The following is a 20,161-nucleotide window of genomic DNA, read 5'->3' on the forward strand; positions in this document are numbered from 1 at the left end:
CCCAAAGTGCTGGGATTACAGGCATGAGCCACTATGCCTGGCCGGGAGGATGTGTTTTATAAGGAACAATGAAACCCATAAAAACAGTAGAGGTGTCAAGAAAGTCTAAAACGTTTTTGTTAACAGGGATGTGAAACATCATGTAATAGTTAAGAAAAAAGTCTCTAGTGACACAAGGGCAAAAATAAAATAATTACAATTCCAGGTTATTTCAGTAAAACCTAGGAAATGAAAAGAAGTCAAAATATCCTACTCGTTTTTTCTTGTGAGATGGTAGAATATTTTAAATAGTGGTTAATTCTTTGATATGGATAAAGAAATATGGATGAAAACATGCTTGTTCAAAATGTACAGATCGCCAGGCACGGTGGCTCACACCTGTAGTCCCAGCACTTTGGGAGACCGAGGTGGGTGAATTGCTTGAGCTCAGAAGTTCAAGACCAGCCTAGACAACATAGTGAGACCCTGTCTCTACAAAAATACAAAAATTAGCCAGGTGTGGTGGCATGTGCCTGTAGTCCTAGCTACTTGATAGGCTAAGGTGGGAGGATCACTTGAGTCCAGAAGGTCAAGGCTGTAGTGAGCTGAGATTGTGCCACTGCACTCCAGCCCAGGCGACAGAGTGAGACCTTGTCTCAAAAAAAAAAAAAAAAAAAAAAAAAAAAAAAGCGTCAGATAATCTACAGAAGAAAAAAAGAATGAAAACTAGACATAATGGCCGGGCGCGGTGGCTCATGCCTGTAATCCCAGCACTGTGGGAGGCCGAGGCGGGCGGATCACAAGGTCAGGAGATCAAGACCATGGTGAAACCCCGTCTCTACTAAAAATACAAAAAATTAGCCAGGCGCAGTGGCGGGCGCCTGTAGTCCCAGCTACTCGGGAGGCTGAGGCAGGAGAATGGCGTGAACCCGGGAGGCGGAGCTTGCAGTGAGCCGAGATTGCGCCACTGCACTCCAGCCTGGGTGACAGAGCGAGACTCCGTCTCAAAAAAAAAAAAAAAAAGAAAAAAAAGAAAACTAGACATAGTCTGCCAAAGACAGGAAATAAAATACAGAAATTTTTGAGTACCAAGAAAGCTTACAAACAAAATTCAAAGACTGAATATGATCTGAGCTGTCCAATATGATAGCCACTAGTCACATGGGGCTATTTAAATTTAAATTAATTCAAGTAAAATAAAAACACTCAGCTCCTCAGTCACACTTGTCACATGCAAGTCCTCCATGTGTTGATGACTGCCCAACTGGATTACTATCACCCCAGAAAGTACCAGAAGACAACAGTAACAGTAAAAGATACACGGTAGCAAATGCACCAGGTACGGTAAGATCCCAGTGATGCTAAACACACACACATATTAAAAACTGTGTTAATTAAACTGTCAGTGGTGACACCTCTGGGAAATAAGGTGACCAGGGGCTTTCACTCTACGTTATATACCTTATTGTTTGATATATATATATTTGATTTATATATATATTTGATTTATATATTTCTATGCATTTGATATTCTATATCTCTATTTGATATTTACATACCTCTATATATTTGATATTTATATATTTATATATTTGATATCTATATATGTGATATATAAAAATATATACGTGTAAGATATATATATATGTATATTTTTAGACAGAGTCTCATCCTGTTGCCCAGGCTGGAATACAGTAGTGCGATCACAGCTCTCTGGGCTGAAGCAATTCTCCCATCTCAGCCTCCCATGTAGCTGGAACTATACACATGCACCACCATGTCTAGCTCATTTTTTAGTTTGTAGAGATAGGGTCTTGCTATGTTGCCCAGGCTGATCTGGAACTCTTGGCCTCAAGCTATCCTCCGCCTTGGCTTCCCAAAGAACTGGGATGACAGGCATGAGCCACCATACCTGGCCCTATCGTTTGATTTTTGAATATTCATATTTTTAAAAAGTCATTAACATGTTTTCAAATGAAACAACAATCAATTTCTTGAACTTGGAGTAGTACTTGGTTCTGTTAAAGTGATTTTAACTAGTATGGATGTATAGCGTTCTTTTGTGCTAATAAACAAAGATGGCAAAGTATGTATCCTATATTTAGACAACCCTGGAAAAAGTTTGTTCTGGGCCAAAGGGTGACATCACCCATTCAGATGCAAGTCTTAGCAGATACTTGACCATTTCAAACGGCAGTTCTTGATTTGAGGAAGTCCCTCAGGCGAAGACTGTTGTTAATCCATTTTTCCATTTAGATTTATACAGTTGACAACAGATCAAATTTCAGAAAGGGCAGCTTTGAGTTATCCCTAAATTTTCCATAAGAAAAACCTATTGCAAGCCATAATATGTTTCTGCGTTTTCCCACTGATAGCACACAGCTGACAAAGGGGAAGTTCCCAACTCAATTTCAACAATAGACAGATAAAGTCAGATACAACAACATAGTACCCAAAGAAGAACTTCCTTTTTTTTTAACCTCCCTAAATTGGGGATGGTAGAAGATAGGTTATGTTCTTTGTTAAAAGAATTCCAAAGTTTTCATCTTTGTCCAATACCAGGTCTTCAATCTTTCTAAGAAAAAGAACTCTTAAAAACATATTAACCCTTAAATACTAAAACTATTTCATGTCTACCCCAGGGACTAATTTAGTCATGTATCTGCCGACAAAGACATACTTATAATCTATGTTTATTTTGGTTCCTATATAAATCTTCTTAGTAGCTGCTTCCAGTGAATATTGAGGGAAAAGCTCTCTTAATGGAAAGCTATGAGAAACATCTATTTTTCCGGGATGTATATGCACTCTGTAAGTCAATGTTGGTAAAGCAAGGGGAGAGATTTGGTTTTGTTATCAAAGTTCAACACAAATTTTATTTGACTCCATCTCCAACAATGGACAATAACATTAGCTCAGTAAGAGATCATGATCAATACCAAATGTATTTCATAAATGGAGAAGCCCGACATCAAAAGGACAGCGAGAAGAAGACAGTGGGTTCCAAACGATTCTTCAACAATTTGCCCTGTCCTCAATGTCCCCAAAGCCCTTCAGAAGAAAGTAACAGAAGGCAAGAACACAGCAAAATGAGGGAAGTATTAAAGACCCTTGAGCATCTTAACCTCAGATCCAACCGTGAAAGCTCCCAGGAAATTCATCCTCCAGGCCAGGTGCCATGGCCCGTAATCCCAGCACTTTGGGAGGCCAAGGCAGGGGCATCACCTGAGGTCAGGAGTTCAAGACCAGCCTGACCAACATGGTAAAAACCCATCTCTACTAAAAACACAAAATTAGCCAGGTGTGGTGGCGCACGCCTCTAATCTCAGCACTTTGGGAGGCCAAGGCTGGGGGATCACCTGAGGTCAGGAGTTTCAGAACAGCCTGACCAACATGGTAAAACCCCGTCTCTACTAAAAACACAAAAGTAGCTGGGTGTGGTAATGCATGCCTGTAATCCCAGCTACTCGGGAGGCTGAGGCAGGAGAATTGCTTGAACCTGGGAGGCGGAGGCTGCAGTGCACCAAGATTGTACCATTGCACTCCAGCCTGGGCGACAAGAGCAAAACTCCATCTCAAAAAAAAAAAAAAAAAAAAAAAAATCATCCTCCATGTCACCTCTTTCGTACCACTGCCACCCATAGCAGAACAGAAATCTTCAGTAATCTGGACTATTTCTAATAATTCATATAGCTGGACTGAGGTTAATTTTTATCTATGTAGAAAGTCTTTCCAGGCTCCTTCAAGCTCTGCATAAAGACCTACTCCCTAATTCTAATTGCAAATCATGTGTTAAAGCAAGTTATATAAAGATCTCTTTAGGCAATCCTCTATTAGCCTGATTCTAATTGCCGCATATTGTTTGAAAATAATAAAATTATACTTGTCTGAATATAGTCTCATTAAAACTGACAATCCCTCCTTCCCCCATGTTCTTTGTAATTCATGAAATTTTTATAGTGGTTTGCCACTTTCACGCTTGGGTGGACCAAATAGTTAAAGAGTACATTTAACTCTTTACACTGGCTCACACCTGTAATCCCAGCACTTCGGGAGGCTGAGGCAGGCAGATCACCTGAGGTCAGGAGTTCCAGACCAGCCTGACCAACATGGCGAAACCCCATCTCTACTAAAAATACAAAAATTAGCTGGGCGTGGTGGCATGTGCCTGTAATCCCAGCTACTCAGGAGGCTGAGACAGGAGAATTGCTTGAATCCAGGAGGCGGAGGTTGTAGTGAGCCGAGATTGCACCACTCCGGTCTGGGTGACAGAGCAAGACTCCGTCAAAAAAAAAAAAAAAGAGTACATTTTCCATGAAAAACAAGATATAAAGACAGTGAGACAAGTATTTTATAACAGTTACACCATTGCTTTTAATTAAACATAAAACATCTGATATTTCATTCATGGACTCTTAGCATTATTTATAAAATGAAATACCCTTTTTAGTCCATGAAGAAAATTCTATGAAAATAAAAGCATATGCAGTTTTACATATTTACATACTTACATTTTGGAGCACAACAAGACTCTAATTGGGTATTTTCCTTTTATTTGAGGCTCTAGTTTCAATTTAGTATGTCTAAAACGACTAGTAAATACATTATACTGAGTGGTGGGGTAAATGAATTCTTTCAGGCCACAAGGGTACTATTCAGTAAATTACCGCTCTGCACTGGCCGCTGCCTGGTGGCCTCAAATTGACAAACTGCCTTTAAAAGGTGAAACATGTTCTTACTGATTCATCCAAAGGCTCATTATTTGTTATTTATTTAAACTGATGGGAATGAAGAGGCCAAGGATAGAAAAAGAGTCTTTGAAATTTTAACATTTACAAACTTGAGCTACTTAAAGAAAACCTAGGTTTCTACTGCGATATCGTCAGTACATGAGCCAAATAAAACACATTTACTCCCCCAAATTTGGCACACATTGTCTAAATTCAAATCCAAACAGGCAATCCAAGGAGAGCAGTCATTTGGCGTTTTCCTAATCTCCTTACATTTAAATAGAGTACAATACATCCATTATGTTAATCTTTTCCCACTAGAAGCTATTAACATGGTATCTGCTCTTGGTTTAAACATTTCAGTACACGTGGCATCTCTAAATTTTGATAAACTTTCTAATATATAATGAATGTGCTGATATACAAAACTGAAAACTTCTGAAGGCAGTAGAGATGCCTCTGGGTGCTACTCTGGGAACTTTAGCTGCTTGAAAGGTGTCAGGGGACAGGCTCAGATCAATGGGCACACAGATGAGGAATTCTTTGTACCAGGGACATTCTCAACAGTGTAGGCAAAGAAGTCCTAATCAAGACCCCAACCCAGAATATCAATCAAAGGAGGAACAATAAACAGGAATTAGAGCAGAGAAGATAAAAATCCAGGGTCTCTCCAGAAAGACAATACAGGTACTTAAGTTAATCCGTCAGCTTGCATCTGCACCTGGGCCCATTTCTGGCACTAGAACTACCGTTTCAAAAACATAGTTGTATTTAGCTATCTATCACAAGCACGTTTCTATCCCTGCATAAACAGAGTTCAGGTTCAGATTTCTGCGCAATTTCCTTTCCTCTCTTTAAAAAAAAAAAATTCTAGACTCGAACATTCGATACTTGCAGCCGCCACTGAAGTACTCACGGCAAAAATAAAAACAACCTGCAAATGGGAGATGCACATAGTCGGCTTTTCTTTTCCTTGATTTCTTGTTAATATTTTATAATGAATTAGAGGTCAGTATAAAAGTCCCTTTCTTTAATAAATCTTAAAGTAAACAAGTAGAATGCAAATGATTTACACTTTCAATGATCAGTCATTTCAAGAATCTCTCCACGAACTGAGTAAACCATCTGTGACTCAGGCCTCCCTATCATGTTTTTTAAGCTGACCCACTTCTCCATCACTCACCATGGTTCGAAAAATCTCACTTCTAAGGGTGTAGCAAGAACCGCTCTGTGCCAGCGCATAGTTTGAATCCAATAGGGTAAAAGGGTAATGCAAACAGCACTTTAAAAGGACACCAGTTTTTATGTAAAATGACCCACTGCCTCTAAAACGAGAGCATCAACACCGGCCTTCACCTGAAGCAATCCTTTTCTCCAACAGAAGAGCAAATCAAGTCTGTAGGGTTCGGGGGCAAAGGCAAAGGATTAAGAAACCCGATCAAGTGTGAAAATGCTTGGGGCATCGAGTTTTGCAGATCAAATACTAGCTTTGCAAACGGGATGCGGCCAGGTCAGCCAGAGCCCGGCTCGGGGGATCGGCCCTGCTCTGAAAAGCTCTAGGGACACGTGAGGCGGTGCAAAGCCCAGTATCCCCAGCAGGGGCCGGGCCCGGGACCCCCTCGGCGCCAGAACTTTGCGCAGTTCGCCGCCGGCAGCCCCGACACCACCAGGGGCACCTCCATGCCGCTCCACCCACGTCTTTGCCCATTCTTTTTGGGTGGCGGCTGTGGAGAGGGGGTCTGAAGGGACTTAACAAGGATGGCAGGGGGCAGAGGAAGGCGACCTCCTACCCCAGGCTACGGCCGCCACAAAGGGCAGGGCGTCGCGCCTCTCCTCGGCGCCCACCGGAGGCACCCGCGGGCGAGGGCAACACGCGCCTCCTGGGCCAGGCCGCCGGCGGGGATGGGCGAGGCCGGCCGGGGGCGCACGGCAGGTGACAGTAGCGTCGCCGGTCCCTGCCCGGGCCCCAGCCTCCCCGCCCACCCCGGGCCTCGCCTCCCCGCGCACTGTCCTCTCCCGCGAGCCCCGGACCTCACCATGGGCTCCGCGCCGCGGAGAAGCCATCGCGGGGCGGAGCGGCCGAAGAGCCCCCATTCCTGGGAGCCAGCCCGCGAGCGAGAGACCCTGGCGCGCGCGGTCCCCGCCCTGTAGCTCCCGGTGCGCCCGCGCGCCGCCCCTACCCTTTGGCGTGCTCCATCTCCTCCTCATTGTCTCCGTCTATCCCGCACGTGTCCTGGTCATCCAGTTCTAGGCTCTGCTGGCTGGCCGCAGACTCGCTGTCCTCCGCCATCGCGGCGGCGCAGGCTGGGGAGGCGGCGCTCGGGGCCGGGCCGGCGCGGCGGGGCGGGCGCGGCCGCAGCTCCCTCTAGTGCCGCCCGCCGTACTGCTTGGAGTCCGAGCCCTGGCGCTGCGCCCCGCCCCGCCTTCCCCGCCCTGCCCCACGGGCTTCAATCCCGCTCTTGAACCCCGCCCACCTCTTCGTCCCTCCCCTCAAGCCCCGCCTCTCCCCGTCCCGCCGGCTTCAATCCAGCTCTCTAACCCCGCCCACCTCTGAGGCCCCTCCCCTCCAGCCCCGCCGCCTCTCCCGGCCCAGCCGGCCTCAATCCCGCCCGCTAACCCCGCCCCATCCCTCCCAGCTTCCCGGCCCTACCCCGCCCCGCCCCGCCAGCTCCAACCCTGCCCACCGTGGCCAGCCCTGCGCAGGGCGAGTCCTGTATATCCAGGCCTGCGCGGTGCCTCTGCCTGGGGCTGGGCTCTCAAGGCTGGAAACCTGCAGACTTGACATCCTGAGTGGCGGCATTTTTGGAACACAGGCCATGCGATTTTACTTCCGGACGACTTAGGGAGCGCTCCCAACCCGTGCAGGGGATTTTCCCACTCAGGAGTAGGCACTCAGGGCTGAGGCTTTCCAGAAGCTCTTCCCGCCCCTCCACATACATGTTAACAATCCATTTCGCATCTATCCATCTAATACATTATAAAATCAAATTCAAAGTCAAAACAGTATTTCAAACCCTCCCACCGCCCTGTCCCAACCAGGCTTGCAGCACTAAAACTCTTGACAGAGAAATTCTTGAGCTACCCGTGCGTTTCCTGGACACTACGGACGGCTCAGACTAGAACAGACATCTTGAGGGACATGGGGACGTGTCCACGATGCTGGGAGATTGGACAGTTTCAGGTAGGCCACCCTGGCTTTCCCAAAGTCAAGGTTATGACCCAGATTTCCAAGCGAACGCGCACGGCCTTCTGCGCTGAAATCGTCCTCTGTCTCTCTCAGAAGAGGGAAGGGAGGCACTCTGTAGTATTGCCAAAGAGAAGGCCGGTGAAGTTCAGCCTCTTATTTGCTATTGCATTCTGTACAGAGCAGCCCTGTCCTTCGCTTTGCTGAGATGATCTTGTTCAAAGGTGCTGCCAGGCCACCTGAAGTTTCTGCGGTGGTTTTACAAAGATAGTCGTCAGAACCCGCTCGGTGAGGAATATGAGACTTTAAAGAGCCTAAATTTTTTGGTGTGGGTCCTTTATTTGCAGAAGATACTAGGAGCATTCTATGGCTTTTTTCCCCAAGGGAGACTAAGTTTTTAAAACGCAATGAGCTAGAAGTATCAAAAGATGAAAATTGCCGAGCGATTTCAAAGTCCATCAGCTGTTTGGCGTTGACACAACTAAAATTCTGTAAGAAGGGCAAATGGGGCCAAAACACAAAAGGAAATACAATATTGCCTTTAACAATTGCAACTCTTTGTGAGGCAAAATGTCATATGTCACCTCTGTGAAACTTTAGGATAAAAGCAAATACAGATGAGTGAGGTTCCTGCAGCTCATCTCTACGAACATGGGTTGTTGGAGAACCCGTAGCTCAGTCGGGTAACCAACAGGAAACTGGCCAGGAGCAAGCTTATCAATCAGATCAGCCACTGTAACCTGCCAGAAGGGTTCTCTGAAAGAGTTTTTAAAACTTAAGGCAAAGGAAACTCAGCAAACATTTTTATTTGAATTTTCAAGAAGTTTTGACTAAGAACTGCTCTAAAAAAGAGTAAGAAAACAAATAATCCTGGAGAAATAAAATGAGGGCATCAAAAACCAGTGAAACACTAGAAGACAATGATAAACAGGGAACATCTGTTCCCCAGAACAGAAAGAAGTTGGTCCAGACATCGGTACAGTACTGGATTGAAGTATTATTTAATACAAATGTTTTACAGCATTAATCTTTGGAAGGAGGGAAAAGTTTACAGATGACCCTGGGCCTTCCTAAATCCTACCGTCCTGTATAGAAACACTATGTTTCTAAACATTTTTACTTCTTTCCCTGGCTTAATTCCAGAGTTTGGAGAACTGGAACCAAGTGGCATCTTCCAGCGTCTTATATCTGAAGTTTATTTGGTGGATGGGATCACTGTAGAATGACTTCCAGTGTATTATTTTTTCAAGTTTCAGTTATTTATTAATCAGTGTAATCTCCAATAGGTTACATCAACATGATTTCATTCATTTAGAGGAGAAATATTTCCTAGTGAAGTGGAAAATTGTGCGGATGAATTCTGGAAGACCTTCGGTCTAAAGCAGCTTTGTAGTGAAACATTTCATTTAGAAATCTGGACCTTCGTTCTTCAGTTTGCTGTGATCCACATTCATTGAGTAGAACTTGTATTGATCATCGGGACCCAGTTTGTTCCAGGGATCTGGGTGATTCTTTCTGTCCCAACTAACATCTGGATTGAACAATGCCAGACACAAGAGATACAGTCCTGCTCCAGTACCTCCAGCTCCAATAAATACTAAGAGGGGGATCAAGCTTGGATGCTTCTTAGCCTGACCGATGATCTGGTGGAGCATGTTAGCAGCAGAAACCTCCAATTGGAAAGGAGAGAACCAGCCTAGCCACCAGGCCTTGAGCTAAGTAGTATCTCACCAGTGTATTTTAAAAGGCCTTTGGGAATTTTCTATTCTGCCTGGCCCACTCCTACTACAGATATAAGACTATAGTCATATAATTGGTCTTGTTTTATTTAAACTTCTTTTTTTGACTTCTTTTTTAATTTTGGTAAAATACATACAACATAAAATGTACTATTCTAACCACGTTTTTTGTTTGTTTTGTTTTTGTTTGAGACAGAGTTTCACTCTTGTTGCCCAGGCTGGAGTGCCATGGCACGATCTTGGCTCACTGCAACCTCTGCTTCCCAGGTTCAAGCAATTCTCCTGCCTCAGCTCCCCGAGTAGATGGGATTACAGGTGCCCACCAGCACGCTGGCTAATTTTTGTATTTTTAGTAGAGACGGGGTTTCACTGTATTGGCCAGCCTGGTCTTGAACTCCTGACCTCAAGTGATCCACCCTTCTCGGCCTCCCAAAGTGCTGGGATTATAGGTGTGAGCCACTGTGCCCAGCCTAGAGTGTTTTATTATGCAGTAATAACTAATCAACATACAGAAAAACAAAGACCAAAAGAAATCCTTAGGCCGGGCAGAGTGGCTCACGCCTATAATCCCAGCACTTTGGGAGGCTGAGGCAGGTGGATCACGAGGTCAGGAGATCGAGACCATCCTGGCTAACATGGTGAAAACCTGTCTCTACCAAAGATACAAAAAATTAGCCGGGAGTGGTGGTGGCCACCTGTAGTCCCAGCTGCTCGGGAGGGTGAGCCACGAGAATGGCCTGAACCCAGGAGGCGGAGTTTACAGTGAGCCGAGATCACACTACTGCACTCCAGCCTGGGTGACAAAGAAAGACTGTCTCAAAAAAAAAAAAGGAAAGAAATCCTTAAAGATCCTCATTTTGTTACTATCACGATCACTATCTGTATACCTGGGTATGTCTGAAAAAGACTCAGGCCAAACCATTAGTTTGTACTTTCTATTCTGGGTTCACAAAAGCAAAGCCCCTTGCTTTTGGGATACACTGGCTATTCTTGCTAGCTAGTTTGCTTTAGAGTCGTGTTTGGCTGGATTTTATTTTATTTTTTAAGTGACTCCATTTCTTTTTAATTTTTGAGGAACCCTATCACTACCCTGCACCTTTTGCAACTGTGCATTGGAGAAGCTTTTCTCGTGGTCACTGTGAGGGTAATTTTCACTTCCTGTTGCTTGGTATTCTGCTAAAAGGTTTTCGTACTTGTTCAAACCAGCAGGTTGGTGCCACAGTGAGTATTGCAGATCAGCTGCCTTTCAGAATTTCACAGTTGGTGAGTCTGTGTTTTGTCCCCATAGGACAAGTTGGGGCTTGTGGGTGATGCCAAGGAAAATTCTAGAGGAACCAGAATGATGCCACAGCAGATTGGAAGTATGTGTTCATTTAGGAGCTGCAAGGTGCCTCCATTCTATAAATAGGGTCACCTTGAAACTGCACTGCTCGCCAAACTCCTTAAATGTGTTCAGGCTTTCCCCACAAGTACATCACTGGATAGTTTATTGCCAAAGTTAATTCGTTCTTTGATTGATAAGGATAATATATTCCGGAAGTACACTCTCACTGGACATTTTTACTCGCAGTAGAAATACTAAAGGAGGCAAAAGGATCTGTTCTAGTCTGTCCACAATTAGAGCTTCTGTCCCTTTCTGGAAGAAAGGATGGAGGAGAAAGTAACTGGTGAAGAAAGTGAGGGCAGTAGGTAAAGAAGAGGAAGGAGATAGAGAAAAATCAGGAAAGGTAGGAGGAAACAAAGGCAGGGCAGAGGTGAGCACCAGCTGTATACACGCCAAGGGCTGCAGCAGCCTCCAGATGCTGTGTGTCCCTGCATCCAAGCTCTACCGCTCTTTTCAGCAGCACTGCTTGGAAAATTCTTCCATAGCAATCGGAGCATGTTCATCCCCTGACTTAGAAACGACGTGACTCCCAGTTGCGTTCTACATCAAGTCAAATCCCCCTAGGTTGGTATTCAAGGCCTTTCACACCATAACCTCACCGTACCTCTGGTCTTAGCTCTGACCTAAGCCTCTCCAGGCCCTCCATATGCCCCGGTCTCCCTTCCTTGTCTCTGGAGGCACCAGGTCCTTGAATGCCCTTTCCTTACTCCCTGCCATCACTAAGGACACAGCTCCTGCGTTGTCTCCCCTGCCGAGGGTTTATACGTTTGCCATCATCCCGGCACTAGCCCAGCAGTTCCTGAAGAATCATACGTCATGTGCTTCTCTCTGTATCTCCATCACCCAAACAGTGCCTGAAACAAAGAGGACCCTTCATAAGAGCTATAGAATGAATGAATGAATCTATGACACTCCTTTTTTCCCTGCTTGCCAGCCCAATATCTTTTTAAAGCTGTTTTTTAATTTAATTTTTATTATTTGAGATGGGGTCTCACTCTGTCACCCAGGCTGAAGTGCAGTGACTCAGTCTCAGCTCACTTCAATCTCTGCTCCCAGGTTCAAGCAGTTCTCCCACTTTACCCTCCTGAGTAAGTGGGACTACAGGCATGTGCCACCACACCTGGCTAATTTTTGTAATTTTTGGTAGAGGCAGGGCTTTACCATGTTGGCCAGGCTGGTCTCAAACTCCTGACCTCAAGTGATCTGCCCACCTCAGCCTCCCAAAGGGCTGGGATTACAGGCATGAGCCACGGCACCCAGCCTTAGCTGTTTTTTTAAAATTAAAAACATATTTTTTTGAGACAGGGTCTCTAGCCTGTTGCCCAGGCTAGAGTTCAGTGGCAGAATCCCAGCTTACTGCAGCCTCAAACTCCTGGGCTCAAGAGATCTTTCCGCCTCAACCTAAAGTTGTTTTTAATGAGCACCTAATAATATAGCCCATAGAATTTATGGGCTGTGGTGTGATATTTCGATACATACATACAATGTGTAATGATCAAATCAGAGTAATTAGCCAAAAAAATCACTGCAAACATTTATCCTTTCTTTGCGTTAGAAACATTGAAAACCCTCTCTTCTAGTTATTTCAAAATACACAATAAATTGTTAACTATTATGCCCCTATAGTGCTATAGAACACTAGAATTTATTCCTCCTATCCAGCTGTAATTTTGTATCCATTAACCAACCTCTCTAGTCACCCTCCCCACTTTCCTTCCTAGCCACTAGTAACCACTGCTCTACTTTGACCTTCATGAGATCAATTTTTTTAGCTTCCACACGAGTAAGAACATGAAGAATTTATCCTCCTGTGCCTGCTTTATTTCACTTAACATAATGTCCTCCAGGACACTTTTTTTTTTTTTTTTGGAGACAGGTCTCACTCTGTCACCCAGGCTGGCATGCAGTGGCGTGATCATGGCTTAATGCAGTCTCTACCTCCTGTACTCAAGCGATCCTTCTGCCTCAGCCTCCAGAGCAGCTGGAACTACAGGCACGCACCACCACATCCAGCTAATTTTAAAAATTATTAATACTTTATAGAGACAGGGTCTCTCTGTGTTCCTCAGGCTGGTCTCCAACTCCTGGGTTCGAGCAGTCCTCCCACCTTGGCCTCCCAAAGTGCTAGAATTATAGGTGTGAGCCACTGTACATGGCTCAGGACCTTTTATTAGTCTAGTTGCAGAAGTATTCCGACACAATTTCTCCTTACCATAGATTTTCATAAAAACTCAAAGTACAGTGATAGGAAGGAGAGATACAGTTTTAGTTGTTTCTTCTAAAAACAGAGATTTCTTCCAGGAATTATATGGGAGCACACGGTTGTTCACACTCCTTCAAAAACAAAATATGTGACAGTTAAAGAGAAAAGAAAACCTGACTAAAAAGCAAAAGAAAAGCCGGGTGCAGTGGCTCACACCTGTCATCCCAGCACATTGGGAGGCTGAGGCAGGAGGATTGCTTGAGCCCAGGCATTTGAGACAAGCTTGGGCCATGTGGTGAGACCTCATCTCTACAAAAAATAAAACTAAAAAATTTGCTAGGTGTGGGGGTGCATGCCTGTAGTCCCAGCTACTAGGGAGGCTGTGGCAGGAGAATCACTTGAACCCAGGAGGTGCAGGTTGCAGTGAGCCAAGATTGCACCACTGCACTCCAGCCTGGGTGACAGAGTGAGACTACGTCCCACCCTCCCCCCCGCCCCCCAAAAAAAGCTTTTATCCAAAAGTCAGGCAATAACAAATGCTGGTGAGGATGTGGAAAAAAGGGAACACTTGTACACTGTTGGTGGAAATGTGAATTAGTATAGTCACTATGGAGAACACTTTGGAAGTTCCTCAAAAAACTGAAAATAGACCCACTATACGATCCAGCAATCCCACTGCTGAGTATATACCCCAAAGAAAGGAAATCAGTATATCAAAGAGATAGCTGCACTCCCATGTTTATTGCAACACAATAGCCAAGATTTCGAAGCAACCTCAGTGCCCGTTTACCGACGAATAAAAAAAATGTGGTATATATACACAATGGAGTACTATTCAGCCATAAAAAAGAATGAGATCCAGTCATTTGCAACAACATGGATGGAACTAGAGGTTATTATGTTAAGTGAAACATGCCAGGCACAGAAAGACAAACTTCGCGTGTTCTCACCTATTTGTGGGATCTAAAAATCAAAACAATTAAACTCATGGAGAGAGAGAGTAGAAGCATGGTTACCAGAGACCGGGAAGGGTGGGGGGAGTTGGGGGAAAGAAGGGATGGTTAATGGATATAAAATATAGTCAGAAGGAATTAATAAGATCTAGTATTTACTAGCACAACAGGGTGACTATAGTCAATAATTGTACATTTTAAAAAACCTAAAAGAGTATAATTTGATTGTAACATAAAGGATAAATGCTTGAGATGGATGCCCCTTTTAGGCTGATGTGATTATTACACGTTGTGTGTCCGCATCAAAATATCTCATGTAACTCATAAATATATGTACCTACTATGTGCTTACAGAAATTAAAAATTAAAGGAAATAAAGAAAATTTTCCTCATAAAATACTAAGGGAAAAATCCAAAAAATGTAAAAAATCAACCACGCAAACCCTAAACTCACTAAGGAAAAAATAAACTACTCCTTTATCTGAACTTGATCAATTCAGGTTAACGAAAGTTCAGGAGTTCTGAGCTGCAAATCCACACTTCACCGGGTTCAGCTTCCTAAAGGGCCAAGTTCCAGGAGGAAGCTCTCCCTAGAAGCCAGGAGAAGGGAAATTGTATTTTGGGAAGGGTAGTTCCATCCGATCTACAGCCAAACCGGCCACTTGCAAAATCTGGAACAAGCAGCAATTCTCTGGTCTCAGGTCACAGCAAAAAATCCTTGCAAAATCGGAATTATTTGCTAAACTTGGCATTGCTCTCATTGAAAGATAAGTGAAACAAACAAAAAGTGAGTTTTTCCATTTTTAACAATAATAACTACTGTTTAATAAAGTCCCCTGGTGTATTAGACATCTGTTTTACACATATTATTTAAAAATTTTACCCTCTTAATATATATTATTTAATTATTATTATTGTTATTATTATTATTATTATTTTTGAGACAGAATCTCACTCTGTAGCTCAGGCTGCAGTGTAGTGGCGGGATCTCGACTCATTGCAACCTCTGCCTCCTGGCTTCAAGCGATTCTGCTGCCTCAGCCTCCCAAGTAGCTCAATCACAGGCGCACATCACTAAGCCCAGCTAATTTTTGTATTTTTAGTGGAGATGGAGTTTTGCCATGTTGGTCTCGAATTCCTAACCTCAAATGATCTGACCACTTCAGCCTCCCAAAATATTGGGATTACACATGTGAGCCACTGTGCCTGGCCTTATTTATTATTTTAATTAATTAATTTTAATTATTTATTTATTTATTTATTTTTTTTTTTTTGAGACGGAGTCTCGCTCTGTGGCCCAGGCTGGAGTGCAGTGGCGCAATCTCGGCTCACTGCAACCTCCACCTCCTGGGTTCATGCCATTCTGCTGCCTCAGCCTCCCGAGTAGCTGGGACTACAAGTGCTCGCCACTACGCCTGGCTAATTTTCTGTATTCTTTAGTAGAGACAGGGTTTCACTGTGTTAGCCAGGATGGTCTCAATCTCCTGACTTCGTAATCCGCCCGCCTTGGCCTCCTAAAGTGCTGGGATTACAGGCGTGAGCCACCGAGCCGGGCAATTAATTTCTTTTTTAAGACAGTGTCTCACTTGCTGCCCAGTCTGGAGCATAGCCGCATGATTATGGCCCACTGGAGCCTTGACCTCCCAGGCTCAAGTGATCCTCCCACCTCAACCTCCCCAGTAGCTGGGACTACAGGCACACACCAGCAAGCCTGGCTAATTTTTTTTATTTTTAATTTTTTGTAAATGGGGGTCTCACTATGTTGCCCAGGCTGGTCTCAAACTCCTGGGCTCAAGCAATCCTCCCATCTTGGTCTCCCAGAGTGTTGGGATTATAGGTGTGAGCCACCACACCTGGCTTCTTACTAGATTTTAAAGTGCACACACATTACAGTATTATTGACTATAAGCACAATCTTGTACAGCAGATCTTTAGCACTTATTCATCGTGCATAACAGAGACCTTAAACCTGTTGATTTTTAATCCCTGCAACGGTCTGAAAAGATTACTTTAGTCTTCTCATTTTTCAAGGCAAAAACAGCTCGAGAGAAGTTAAATAATTTATCCAAACTCACTAAACAAATACCTTAAACAAAATACGAGCCCAGGTCTGTGTATCCCTAAAGCCTACAGGCTTCTCTTATTTTGCTCGGTACCTTTTTTTTTTTTTTTTTTTTTAGATAGGTTCTTGCTCTGTTGCCCAGGCTGGAGTGCAGTGGTATAATAATAGCTCACAGTAATCTTGAACTCCTGGGCTTAAGCCATCCTCCCACCTCAGCCTTCCCAGTAGCTAGGACTACAGGTAAGCAGCTAATTAAACAAAAAAAATTCTTTGCAGGCATGGGGTCTCGCTATGTTGCCCAGGCTGGTCACAGACTCCTGGCCTCAAGCAATCCTCCAGCCTTGGCCTCCCAAAATGCTGGGGTTATAGGCATGTGCCACTGTATTCAGCCTTGCTCAGTACTGTCTAAAGTGTCCTAATAAAGTGTTCTTTTTGAAGCCAGGCACAGTGGCTCATACCTGTAATCCCAGCACTTTAGGAGGCTGAGGCGGGTGGATCACGAGGTGAGGAGTTCAAGACCAGCCTGGCCAAGATGGTAAAACCCCATCTCTACCAAAAATACAAAAATTAGCCAGGTGTGGTGGTGCACGCCTATAATCCCAGCTACTCGGAGGCTAAGGCAGAAGAATTGCTTGAACCCAGGAGGTGGAGGTTGCAGTGAGCCGAGATGGCGCCACTGCACTCCAGACTGGGCGACAGAGCGAGACTCTGTCTCAAAAAAAAAAAAAAAAAGGGAAGAAAGTGTTCTTTTTGATGTTATTAAGAACTCCTTGCCAATAAGATTATTATTTTGTACAGTATATATAATTGTTATATTATGGCTGGGCGCAGTGGCTCACACGTGTAATCCCAGCCCTTTGGGAGGCTGAGGCAGGTAGATCACCTGAGCTTAGGCGTTTAAGACTAGCCTGGCCAACATGATAAAATCCCATCTCTACTAAAAATATAAAAAGTAGCTGGGCATGGTGGTGCACGTCCATAATCCCAGCTACTTGGGAGGCTGAGGCAGGAGAATTGCTTGAAACTGGGAGACAGAGGTGACAGTGAGCTAAGATCATGCCACTGCACTCCAGCCTGGGTGACAAGAGCAAAACTCCATCCCCCCTAAAAAAAATGATATTATAAATTATGTATTACATTATTGTATATTATATATATTCTGTAACAATACAATAAATACTTTCTTATTACTTTAGTAATTAAATTGCATATAATTATGCTGTTAAGCTTGTGGGGAGTTATGCCCCTTTCCTAAGATAAAAACAGACACATCTTTGGGGAGTCAGATCCAGACCCTGGGATCCTGACTGCCAGCACCTTGCTGTCTCCACCAGCCCCAGGTCCTATCTGCAGCCCCTACGTTTGTTGTCTGGGGAGTTGTTATCTACAGGAGTGGCCTTCCCTGACCTTGTCAACTCTCGTTCCAGCGCTTGCTAACAAAGGCAGTGACAAAAAAAAAAGTGTTCCCCAAGTCTAATGGCTCTTAATCTTGAATACACAGTGAATTTCATAATGTTTAGTCTGACTATCTAGAGAAGTCCAAACACATTGAGTTGTCACAGTCCCTTTAAGGGACTTGAGTTTTACAAGGGGGAAAAGAAAGAGAAAGAAAAATCATAGACACAAATTTCCCTCACAGATACTGCTGCTGCTGGTTTGGAGAGGAAGGACTTCTGGGGAACTGGAACCTGGTCAGTGGATGAGGACATACAACACTGTGAATGAGCAATTATGGAGTCAAGGTGGTGCCCCGGGGGCTTGGAGGATGTCAGACATCCCATGTTGACTAATTCGAGATACTATTCTGTTCAAAGAGGGCCTTTCAGCTGGGCACGGTGGCCCACGCCTATAATCCCAGCACTTTGGGAGGCCAAGGTGGGCAGATCACCTGAGGTCAGGAGTTCGAGACCAGCCTGGCCAACATGGTGAAACCCCGTCTCTACTAAAAATACAAAAATTAGCCAGGTGTGGTGGCAGGTGCCTGCAATCCCAGCTACTTGGGAGGCTGAGGCAGGAGAATCTCTTGAACTCAGGAGGCAGAGGTTGCATTGAGCCACTGTCATGCCACTGTACTCCAGCCTGGGTGACAGAGACTCTGTCTCAATAAATAAGTAAATAAATAAATTAAGTAAATAAATAAATAAATAAACAGCGGGCCTTTCTCCAGGTGGACGAGAGTGTTGTGTAGAGAAAATGTTCTGCTGCTTGCTGCTGTGTCAGCAATACCTCTGCAGCTAAGTAGCATCGCTGGAGGTAAGATTAAGAGGCTCAGTTTCACCATAGTCAGCAGCACGGCACAAGCTCACTTCTAGGAGCCCAATTGCACAAACCTTCACCTCCTGCCTCCCTCATCCTGGCCGCGAGGCAATTCAAAGCAATTTTCTTTTTTTTTTTTCCTTTGAGATGGAGTCTCGCTCTGTCCCCCAGGCTAGAAGGCAGTGGCGTGATCTTGGATCACTACAGCCTCTACCTTCCAGGTTCAAGTGATTCTTCTGCCTCAGCCTCCCCAGCAGCTGGGACTACAGGAGCCCGCCACCATATCCAGTTAACTTTTGTATTTTTAATAGAGATGGGGTTTCACCATATTGGCCAGGTCGTTCTCAAACTCCTGATCTCAAGTGATCCACCTACCTCAGCCTCCCAAAGTGCTGGGATTACAGGTGTGAGCCACTGGGCCTGGCCCCCATGAGGCAATTGAGATAAAGCACAATAGCTGGCAATAGATCCTGAAAATAATTATTCTCTTCCCTTTGCCTTTCCTTCTCTTTTCTCTTCCATCCCCCCTCCTTCCTCCACCCTGTCTCCAGAAAAGCTTGGTATTTGATACTTTTAAATGTCTAGAATGGTGCATTCATCTGGCCTTTTGACGGAGTGAGTTGGTCTTTCCAACCAGAGCTCTGTCCCATGTTTCACGTTGAGGAATGTCTAGCTGGGCTTGGGGAGAATGTCGGGAAATGGATGTGCTCCTGCAGTGTTTTGGAAGAGCAAACTGGTGCAACCTTTCTGGAAAACAATTTAGCAACGTCTATGAGTAATTCACCCTTTGGCCATACTCTCAAAGGCTCACAAAGATAGACATGCAAGGACACGCATTACAACATTGTTTAACTGAATGTCAATGGGACATTTCATGTTGTCTCTAAAATGAGGCTACAGCCCTAAAGCTGAGAATAAGAGGTGCTAAATCCCCATATTTGAAGGACCACCTATGAGCTGGCAGGACCAGTTCATTGACCAATAACCCCCTCTCGTTCTCCCCATCTTACAATAATAGAAGTCCAGGCATTAGAAAATCACTCAAGTTCAAGGTTAGAGCTACTCTTTCCTTTCCCTGAAGCCACATGTGTGGAGCTTCAAGAGAACCTTAGAGACTGAGGATGCTGGTGAGAAGGGAAAGGACTGACATCTTAGTCCTGATCTAGACACTTGCTAGGATGTAGAACTCGTGGGTCCACACGGGCTCTCATGTTGTTGCAGAACTCAGTGAAAAGAGTTCCTGGAGAAAGCCAGATCTATTACTTCAGAAGCCTGGGAAGAGAAGCAAATAGAGACTGGTCCTTGCTTCTTGCCTGGGTAATTTTGGAATGAAAGGCTTGCTGGAGCAATCGGAGTTGTGTGAGTGTCCCAAGAGGCAAGCAGAGACGAGGAAAGGTGGCTGGGTTTGAGCTGTCTTGCCTGGTATCCTGCTCAAGAAGTCAGGAGGAAGTCCAGTAAGAAGTATAGAGTCTATGACCAGGTGTAGGGACTTGCAGAAAAGATTAGAAATCAGAGCACAACATTCAGCCAGGTAACTTTTGGGCCATCCAAAGACTTGTGCAAAAGCTCCATGAGAGAACCAATATTTGGATGCCTGCCATACAGCAAGGCATGGATAACAGAGAAGATTACATCTGCACTGACTCAGTAAAACAAGTTATACTGGTCAGA

General features: G+C 44.5%; 1 protein-coding gene and 1 pseudogene across 4 annotated transcripts in view; both read right to left on the minus strand.

The window, feature by feature from the left end:
• Positions 1 to 7,094, minus strand: part of NMT2 (N-myristoyltransferase 2) — a 61,935-nt gene extending 54,841 nt beyond the window's left edge. For all 4 annotated transcript variants that reach the window (XM_008002365.3, XM_008002366.3, XM_073018748.1 and 1 more), the window contains exon 1: positions 6,890 to 7,094. In XM_008002365.3, the coding sequence (XP_008000556.1) occupies positions 6,890 to 6,999 (110 nt within the window). In that variant the 5' untranslated portion in view covers positions 7,000 to 7,094. The remainder of the gene's footprint in view (positions 1 to 6,889) is intronic.
• Positions 7,095 to 9,060: 1,966 nt separating this feature from the next.
• On the minus strand, positions 9,061 to 12,069 carry LOC119618801 (cytochrome c oxidase subunit NDUFA4 pseudogene; annotated as a pseudogene).
• Between the last annotated feature and the right edge of the window lie 8,092 nt (positions 12,070 to 20,161).

The sequence above is a fragment of the Chlorocebus sabaeus genome, chromosome 9, assembly GCF_047675955.1.
Source record: "Chlorocebus sabaeus isolate Y175 chromosome 9, mChlSab1.0.hap1, whole genome shotgun sequence".
Lineage (NCBI taxonomy): Eukaryota > Metazoa > Chordata > Mammalia > Primates > Cercopithecidae > Chlorocebus > Chlorocebus sabaeus.